The sequence below is a fragment of the Neofelis nebulosa genome, chromosome 10 (genome assembly GCF_028018385.1).
Source record: "Neofelis nebulosa isolate mNeoNeb1 chromosome 10, mNeoNeb1.pri, whole genome shotgun sequence".
Taxonomy (NCBI): Eukaryota; Metazoa; Chordata; class Mammalia; order Carnivora; family Felidae; genus Neofelis; species Neofelis nebulosa.
The window spans coordinates 101,017,757-101,028,113 of record NC_080791.1 but is presented as its reverse complement, the minus strand read 5'-3'; the positions used below and the strand labels follow the sequence as shown (position 1 = coordinate 101,028,113).

The window sequence follows — 10,357 nt, the reverse complement described above, 5'->3', positions numbered from 1 at the left end:
CGGACGCTTAACCGATTGAGCCACCCAGGTGCCCCTCATATAAAATACTTTTAACTTGATACTCCATCATCATGTTTCACATCACTTCCAATACTATAATAAAAGTACAAAAAGCCCTTGGAAGAAGGAACAAAGAATTTGCCAGGTCTTAGAAATAGTGCCTCTCTGCTTATTACTAATTCTTCCATATTTACATTCCTAATTAGCCACCACTTTGTAGAATTCCTCCATGACCCTAATGATGCATGAAACAAAGGCAGAAGGAACTGGCAAAGGAACTAAATTTCTTTATAACCTGCAGCCCATTGACAAATAACTTGAGGCAGCCAGAGCAAAATGTTCCTCAGGGAACTGCCTACTGTCTTAATGCTAATGCTTTGCTAGAGGGGAAAACAACCTTAGCGTGACAATAGCTAGGCCTCTTCTTTGGCATCTGAAAATCTCACTGGAAACTTCCCTTGGACATTACCTCTTCCCAACTCCATAGTATATAACTAGTCTCTCCTTGTGGTCCTGGGGCAGCTCTTCCTGCCCACGGGTTCTGTCCTGTGCTTTAATAAAATCACCTTTTTGCACCAAAGACGTCTTCAAGAATTCTTTCTTGGCCATCAGCTCAGGATCCCGGGAAACCACGCCCCCATCACCACCAAAAAAACCAACCACCAACCAACCAACCAACCAACCAACCAACAAATAAACAAACATCTCATCACCTAACATTCCCAATGTTTAAATGGAATTGAAAAATGATTTACCATGCCAGCATGGTAATCCAAGAGATTTGAATTTTATGGTCTGCTGTTTACTGTTAGATAAGTTTCTCAGAGTTGCTGCAGTAAGTTACCACAAATGTGGTGGCTTAAACCAGGGCCATGCATTTCCACATAGTTCTCAAGACCAGTAGCCTGAAATCAAGGTGCTGGCAGGGTCATGCTCCCTCTGAAGATGCTAGGGGAGAAGCCTTCCTTGCATCCTCCTAGAGCCCCCTACTCAGTATCAGCAGAGCACTAGTCTTCACAAAGACCTCTCCGTGGGTTCTTTTTCTGTCTCTTATAAGGACACACTCATTGGATTTAGGGCCCACCCTCATCCAGGGTGATCTCATCTCAATCTTCACCTTTATTACATCTGTAAAGATCCTGTTTTCAAATAAGGTCATATTCTGAGCTTCTGGATGGACTTGGATATTTGGGGGGAAACTATTCAACCCACAACACTATGTTTCTTTACCTGTTGCTCATAGTTCTTTTACAAAACATTGAAGTGACCAGAAATCAATGATCAAATAACTGGTTTATTACAACAGTAGATTTCAAAATGTGGTGAATTGACTAAATACTTTGAACTGTCACCTCTACTAGAAGCATTGAGTAATTCTCCGTATAATAAATCAAATCTCTTTTGAAAATGCACACCTTTGACAAAATTGCATTGAGTGATTAATTAATTTCCTGACACTCTCCTTCACATCTTTGTTTCTGAGGCTATAGATTAGAGGGTTCAGCATGGGGATCACCACGGTATAAAATAAAGAGCCTACTTTGATTATGAGCCATGAGTTTTTGGAGTTGGGTACACAGTAAAGGAACAGGACGGTCCCGTGGAAGATAGTGATGGCAGTCAGGTGGGAGGCACAAGTGGAGAAGGCTTTTTGGCGCCCACCAGCAGAAGGCATTTTTATGACAGTGACAAAAATAAAAATATAAGTAGTGAGGATGATTACCAGGCTGCTCACCTCATTGAACATGGCGATGGCAAAACAAAGCACTTGGCTGATGTAGGTGTCAGAGCAGGACACAGAGACAATGACAGAGTGCTCGCAGACAAAATTATTTATGATGTTAGAGCCACAGAAGGACAATGTCAGGAGAAAATAGGTGAGTGTCAGGGAAGAGACTATACCCCATGAGTAGGGCCCTGCCACTAACGATGCACACAGCTTTTGGGACATGACAGCTTTGTAGAGTAGAGGGTTACAAACTGCCACAAAGCGGTCATAGGCCATCACTGCCAACATGAACGTTTCTGACACTGCAAATATACAAGCCAAGAGGAATTGCACTATGCAGCCTATGAAAGAGATGGTTCTGTCTTCCACAACCAAGTTTTCCAACAGTTTGGGGGTAACTGTAGTGGAGTAACAGAAGTCGACAAAGGACAAGTGGCTCAGGAAAAAGTACATGGGGGTGTGGAGTTGGGGACTGACCCTGATGATCATGATCATGCCCAGGTTCCCCACCACAGTGACGGTGTAGACGGTCAGGAATAGCAGGAACAAGGGAATCTGCAGATCCGGATATTCTGAGAAGCCCAAGAGGGTGAATGTGGCTCCAGCACTGTGGTTTCCTTCCAGGAGCAACATGCTTGTGGTTGGAGAAGAATCTGAAATAATACTAAAAACAGTAGCAATGATCATCGTGATCACGCATTTCTATTGCACTTATCACGTGGCAGGCATTGTGCTAAAACCTTAAAATGCATTGATTGAAATCTTCAAATAGCACTGTGAATCGTAAAACAAGGAGCTTCATATTTTACTTAAGGATGGGGAGGCATATATAAGTTAAGGAACTCGTTTGAGATCGCACAGCTTACCAGTGATGAGCTCGGTTTTGAAATTGATCCTGAGTGGCAGAACTCCAATTAAATTTAGGGAACAGACAGAAAACTACACCACATTGTTGTAGACCACATGTATTTTTCACAGTTCCATCATTCTGAAGATCTGCCCTTTTTCAGGGGGTTAATATAACAATGCAGCTAAATGTAGCACTCAAATTTATAAAGCAAGGATCAGATGTAAAACATTAGAGGCAATAATACTTCAATAGTTATGATGTTCAACACCAGGCTCAGGGAAGGCAGCATTTATAAGGCACCGCAAGAATTTCCATGTTTTGAAAAAAATATGTGGATGTGGACAGAACATAGCCCCACATATCTTCAAGCTTTCCACTGATTCTATCCAAATGCTACAATAATTACTTCAGTGTTCCAAAAACAATGCAGCAACCTGGTAAAATAATAAAGTCACACTTGTGACATGTTTTCCCCCCACTTCTGTGTTTTCTTTCCTACTTAACTATTTTCTCACTTAGTGTCACTAATGCTTTCCTTTTTTTTTAAGTTTATTATTTATTTATTTTTTTTACTTTGAGAGAGAGCATGAGGGGAGGGGCAGAGGAAAAGGGAGAGAGAGAATCCCAAGCAGGTTTTGCACTGTCAGCGTAGAGCCCAACATGGGACTAGGTCTCACCAATAGTGAGATCATGACCTGAGCTGAAGTCAAGAGCTGGACGCTTAACCGACTGAGCCACCCAGGTGGCTTGCTGCTGGCAAGCCCCTTGCTGCTTTCAACAATACTCATCTAGATCCCTTAATTATTATCTTTTTAACTTTCTATTATTTTTAATCTGATAACTTTACTAGGCATGTATGATATTAAATACTCATAGAATATCTAAATTAAATTAAAAACAACATGTTTTGCTCAAGCTTCTCAAGCTAGACGTTACAGCAATAAGCAGCAATGGTTACATTATGACCCGGAAAATTTCTGGTGGGGCCATTGGTTTTGATTAACGTTATATATGTGATTATCTTGTTTTGAGTTATGCCATCTTTGTTTACTTGTACCTGTTATTTTGAGAAAGCAGAAGCATTTTTGTTCACAAGCAGTCCTTAGCCACAGAAGTATCTTTAACCATTTAACAACATTTTTTTTTGTTTTTTTTGAAACAATAAGTTAGCCAGTAACAGGCACATGTCTAAAATATTCAGGTTAATTAAAATATATTAGCATGAATCTCATAAACAAAGACATCATTTTAGTTTTGTCTGACCAGGTCAAGGTAGAAAGAAACTATTATTTCCCTCATAGCTAAATGCTGGTTTTTGATATTCAACAACATGTGCTTTCTATGTGCAGAGAAGGAATGGGTGGGAAAGGGACAAAAGCTAATGACAGTCCAGCATAATGAAAGAAGCCCGAGCTTGGGAACCTAGATTTGAATTCAATTTCAGGCTTTGTCACTTACTCTGTGATCTTTGATGAATTAAATTTTCTGAACCTCAGTTTTGACAGCAATAATGACATGATGATACATGTTGCATGCGTGTATCAACATTATTTTAGCGAATGATGTTAACGTACTTAGCACTGAGTCTGAAAACTGTGGAATCCAGTAGGTATGGGCTTCCACACCCTCACTGTTTAAAAAAAAAATTCTTAGTGCTATCACTAATTAATATTATTTTAAAGCCCTTGTATTATTTTTTTTTAAATCTAAGAAATAGGTCAAGGGCCAAAGTGGGCAGCCGCAGGTAGGTGGGTACATCTGGGATGCCACAGGGAAGCCCAGGTCTCTTTTCTGAATCTCCACTTGACCCTGATCATCTGAATTTTCCAGTTACTGTCTTTCAATAAATTCCCTGTGTTTTCCCCTTTGCTTTCTCATTATTATCTGATTCTTTCTTGTCCTCTCTTTATAATATCAGGTTGGCACCCATGGAGACTTGGCAAAGTGCAATCATTACCCAGCTGGATTATAGTAGCTTAAACACAGCTAGCTTCCCTGGAGTGCTTCTAGCTTGCACTGGAAGAACATCAAATTCTTCTTCCCTTGATTACTGTGGCTATTAGGACAGCCTTTAGCTCTGACAACTTGGATTTCTTCCGATTGACTAATTTATCAAATCAAAATTTCTATGCTCAATTCCACCTAAGGCCTGACCCGAGCCATTTCCCAACATCTTGCCTCCTTTAATGCCAATATCCATGGCTGATCATCAACACGTGCTCATTTGTTCTATGGTTTATGTGATTTTTCTTTCCTTTGACCTGAAATACTCTCTTTTTCTCCCGTGTGTTGATGCAGCACTTGCATTCAATGAAAACTACTATCACAAAGAAACCTTCCCTTTTCACTCCAGCAGTATTTTCTACATTCTTGCTGTACTTACGGACATTATTCTCAGGAAACCAAAATGTCATGATCTGTTGCGTTCAACTACGACTTTATACATGTTATTCTTATCTCCTATCTATAGGACTTTGAGATGTCGAGGACAGTCTCAGTTTTTACAATATTCTTTTGAAATTTTCAGTGTGATTCTACTATGCTAGGAGCATGATAGCTCTTCTCGAAGTAAAAATTGGGATGATACCCTAGCGAAGGGGGAAGAAATCACAGCTCATCAGCGGGAGCTGTTAGAAAGACCGACTTCAGAGACATTACATCATTTAGACCAGCAAAGAGTATTCCCTGTCTCAAAGGCTGCAGGTCCCCCATATAAATGAAAGATTACACAAAATAGATCAGCCAGCCTGATACCAACTCACCTGAAGATCCTGTGCTATTATTAACAGTCTCCAAGGAAGTTCCAACTCAGAATTCAAACATTATTAAACATATTAAGCAGTTGGTAAATATTGCGGGAGTAGAGAAAAAATTTTAACTAGTGTGACAGGAATATATTTCTTAGTATCCAGAGAAACTCAGAGAAAGGGGAGAGAGAAAGAGAGAGAGAATCTGACTCCTAGGACCGAAATGTAGGGTTTATGTATGCTTCCATGACCTCAGAGATTTAGACCCTAGAGAATTAGTACTCAACTTTTATTTTTACATCACAAACTCAGAAATGAGATTGCGTGCTAGCTTGTGCGGCGTTTTACAAGAATGCACTTTCTTCTAAATCACTGGAGACAATGTTTCACCAAGTCTACAGCGTGAATTTCTTTTAAAAATGTAATTATAGAAAATATACAAACTGACTTGGAAAATACGGTAACTACAGTAAACAAAGGTAAGGATAAATCAGCCAATATGCAACCATTCAGAGATAACTGCTATTAACATTCACTGTATGATTTTTCTCTTTTTCTCTGCAAAATATATTTGTTGTGAGATGTGTAAACAACAGAACTTGGATTCTGGATTTTTCATTTAACATAAAATAATCATTTTTGTCCTTGGAAATATTGGTTGGCTTCATTGAGATAAATGTGTGTGTGTGTGTGTGTGTGTGTGTGTGTGTTTCAAATATGGGCAATCTATTCTTCCAAGTTTGTACTAATACAGTTGAATATTATAATCGTTTTGTGTCCATACGTTTTTAAAAATGACTAAGTATTTTGGTTTTTTAAATTTTTTTAAGTTTATTTATTTATTTATTGATTTTGAGAGAGAAAGAGCTGGAGCAGGAGTCAGGGAGGGGCCCAGAGAGAGAGGCAGAGAGGGAATTCAAGCAGTCTGCACACAGTCAGTGCAGAGCCTGAAGCAGGGCTTGATCTCATCACTGCGAGATCATGACCTGAGCCAAAATCACGTTGGATGCTTAACCAACTGAGCCACCTACTCACCTGACAAATGTATTTTGGAAGCATGTTTAACTCTCTAAAAACAATGGGTGCCAACCAATCCATTGGTTCTACTTTACCTGAATACTACCCAATTAGATCCATTCAACACTCTCCCTGGGCCCCTGAAAACCTATCTCTTACCCTACTCTTGCAGGGACCTTAACACAACAGAGGCTATGTATCACAAGGAATAGAAACATTTGTGGTAAGTGACATGAATCCCAGAGGTCTGCATTGTCATTCTCACACTGGGATAGGCATCAGTTCCGCTCTGCCTCTGCTCCCCACCACTACACCTCTGCACACTGGAAATGTGAATTCTTTCTGATTTCCTTTCACAATTAGAAAGGTAAATAATACATTTGCCAAATCAATGTTTGCATGTTGTGTGCCTTAAGCCATATTCATCTGACTGAGGCTACTATTTGGTTGAGTTTTCCATGGTCTATGGTTATTCTCCAAGATCCATCTGGTTGCCTCTTGCTTGAAGAACTCTTCATATGACTTCTTTTACTGGCAGTCACCAGCTGTTCCTTCACATTCACATTTTTTGCTGGTTTGGGGAACAAGCTGAGGAGATTTGGCCTTTGCAGAGGGTCAATACTGAGAAAATAATCTAGCAGTGCTTTGTGGAGACACATGAAATTTATTTGATAAAGTTGTCTAAAAATTTAGTGGTGGGAGTGCCTGGGTGGCTCAGTTGGTTACACGTCCAACTCTTGATTTTAGCTCAAGTCATGATATCATGGTTCGTTAGATGGAGCCCCGTGTCTGGCTGGCTCTGCCATGAACAATATGGATCCTGCTTGGGATTCTCTCTCTCTCTCCGTCTCTGCCCTTCTCCCCATCTCTCTCTCAAAGTAAATAAACATTTTTAAATGTTTAAAAAAAGAATTTACTGGTAAATTGAAAAGTAAAGAAATCCTAAACTCTGCAATCTTTCCCTACAGAGGCTTTGTTATGTTCTAGGTTGCTGTGGGAGGCTAGGTATGTGAACCAGAGAGACAGATTGAAATGTCCTACGGAAATGTCATGGTGTTTAAGAAAAAAATATCTCACAAGAGAATTGAGACCTTGCTCAAAGGCTTGACCATCTCTCCCCTCTCACAGTATTTGGCTATTAAGCTGCAGAAGAGAAAGTTAAACTCCAACACGAGAAGGACAGAACACAAACACTACACATTTTAAGATCTGAGGGAGCTACATAGGAGCTAGGTCTCTCTCAAAAGCCAGCTACACTAAAGGAACAGGGATGGATCATGGGATGATTTTAATGGTTTCTTTCCTATTCTCGGAGAACCTCTCTTCCCCCTCTTATATCAGCAAGACTTCTAAGACTTCTATGACTTTTATGACAAATCATTCTTCTAATCTGCCTCCGTTTAGAGCCAAGAGTACTTCATTTCTTGTCCTCACCAAACATTTACTCATGGATACAGCATCTGTCTTTTCTCAGAATTCATAACAATTTGAAAACCATTCTTCCATAAACAAGCGTCACCCTTACCTCAAATCTCAAAAGGACAATTACATGACAGGATGATTATACCTCATCAGTACAGTTTTCAAAGTCTTGGTAACATAGATGCTATAAGATTACCAAAGGCACAATGCAAAAGATTTAAGTATATTAACAAGTTTATATAGTAGCATGTTTTATTTATTTACGTAAATTTAAGTTTCTCTATGTTAAACTGACAAAAACTTGTCATATCTTTCCTGCCAACTCTTGTTTATCCTTGATAGGTTTATAGAAAGAGCTCTTCATGAAAGACAAACTACTCCTTCTAGAAAAATCACTTTTTAAAGGAAAGAAGTCAAAAAAAGTTTATAAAAGGCAAAAATACCCCTCACACACTATTTTTCCTATTCTTTTCCATTTCCTATATTATTGCATGTACCAGAGAGAACAATTTTTTCTTCAGTTAAAATAAATAAGTCGGATTTCGTATCTTATGGATGAATACTGAAAAAGAGAATTGTTGAGGCCCATGGGAAGTGTTCACATAACTTCAGAAGACACAGCTAAACTGTTCCCAAAGTCATTTTATGTTTTACCCCCATCAGAAATGTGTGAGCAATCTGCTTGCTCCACATTTTCACCAGTACATGGTATTTCAGTTTTATTTCTTTTAGCCATTCTGATGTGCAGCACTATCTCAGTGTTAATAAGAATTTCACTGATTAATAATACTTAGTATCTTTTCATGTGCGTAACGATTATTCATTTATGTCAAGTGTCTGCTTAAATATTTCACCTTTTACTAGATCCTTTGTCTTCTTGTCTTGAGTATAAAGAGCTTTCTTTCATATGTTCTACAAACAAATCCTTTGTCAAACATGTGCACGTGCATACATGTGGCAAAGATGTATATATAGCAAATATTTATTCATAGCCTGTGGCTTACTTCTTAACAGTGTCTTTTACCACCAAGGAACGTTTGCAACAGATTTTAATGTTGGTGAAGTTCTTTTCATCAGTTTTTGGAGGATCCATCCTATTTGTGTCTTATCTTTAAGTGACCAGATATGCTTGGGTCCTTTTAAAGTTTCATGAGTAAAAGTCAGCTTCTGCCGTTCAATACAACAAATAGCAAAAGGTTGGCTTCTGTAAAAGGTACAGTGAGCTGACACACCCCGCCAAAGCCGTCCCTGGAACATGAGCCACCTGATTGTGATTCGAGGGAACCATTCTCGACCTGCACATATTTGATGAACTGGTGATTAGTTTTATTTTGGAAACATACATATGAAATCATACTACATGATAAAATAGTTTAAAATAACTTACAAACATTGCAAAAATATTACGATCCAAGAGTTTTATTTATTTATTTGTTTAAGTTTTGGTTTACATGTCTGGAGATATTTCCCTAAAAATGAATGTGTACAAAATCAATCATCATAAAATGCCTTGCCATAAATATATTCGCTGAAACATATTAATTGCAAAATGATTTGAATCATCAACCGCATGACAAGGATTGAACAATCTCTAGCATAGTAAATCAGTTTGTTTGTTTTTTCAGGAATAAAATCATGAATCTAACAAGATTATATTGAGCGACAAAGCGATTTTGCAACAACTAATCTCAATGTGTCCTTCACATCTTTGTTTCTAAGGCTGTAGATTAAGGGGTTCCGCATGGGAATCACTACTGTGTAAAACACAGATGCCACTTTAACTCTGAGCCAAGAAGTTTTAGGATTAGGGATACAGTAGAGGAAAAGGATGATCCCATGGAAGATGGTGATGGCTGTCAGGTGGGAGGCACAGGTGGAGAAGGTTTTCCGGCACCCACTTGCAGAAGACATCCTCCTAACAGTGACAAAAATGAGAGTATAGGATGTCAGAATAACCATCAAGCTGCTCACCTCATCGAATATGGCAGTAATAAAACAGCGCATCTGGCTGATATAGGGGTCTGAACAGGAGACAGAAACAATTACAGAGTGGTCACAGATAAAATTATTTATGATGTTAGACTCACAATAGGATAATGCAAGGAGAAAATATGTGAGTGTCAGGGAACACACTATACCCCATGAGTATGACCCAGCCACCAGCGGAGCACAGAGCTTTGGAGACATAATAGCAAGATAGAGCAAGGGGTTACAGACCGCCACACAACAGTCATAGGCCATTGCTGCTAACATAAAAGCTTCTGTTACTCCAAATATGCAAGCAAAGCAGAACTGCATAATGCAACCGGAGAAAGATACGGTTCTGTCTTCCACAGTCAAGTTCTCCAACAATTTAGGTGTCACTATGGTGGAATAACAGAAATCTACAAAGGACAAGTGACTAAGGAAAAAGTACATGATCATGTGGAATTTCAGATTTATCTTGATGATTATAATCATGCCCACGTTGCCCACGGCAGTGGCCATATAGATAGACAAGAAAACCAGGAAGAGTGGAACCTGGAGGGCTGGGTATTCCGAAAACCCAAAAGAATAAAAAGGTATGATACTTCGATTTCCTTCAGATAACAT

General features: G+C 39.0%; 2 protein-coding genes across 2 annotated transcripts; both read right to left on the bottom strand.

The window, feature by feature from the left end:
* Positions 1-1,390: 1,390 nt before the first annotated feature.
* LOC131486656 (olfactory receptor 5D13-like) lies at positions 1,391-2,362 on the bottom strand. The gene has a single exon (XM_058686550.1). It carries the CDS (start codon positions 2,360-2,362, stop codon positions 1,391-1,393), a length of 972 nt encoding a protein of 323 aa, XP_058542533.1.
* A 7,053-nt stretch (positions 2,363-9,415) lies between these two features.
* On the bottom strand, positions 9,416-10,357 carry LOC131488810 (olfactory receptor 5D13-like). Its single transcript, XM_058690651.1, has one exon. The coding sequence runs from the start codon at positions 10,355-10,357 to the stop codon at positions 9,416-9,418; it is 942 nt and encodes a 313-aa protein (XP_058546634.1).

Excerpts from the sequence above, each read along its gene's own strand:
- LOC131486656 (XM_058686550.1), bottom strand. The coding sequence starts at position 2,362 with ATGTTGCTCCTGGAAGGAAACCACAGTGCTGGAGCCACATTCACCCTC.
- LOC131488810 (XM_058690651.1), bottom strand. The coding sequence starts at position 10,357 with ATGTTATCTGAAGGAAATCGAAGTATCATACCTTTTTATTCTTTTGGG.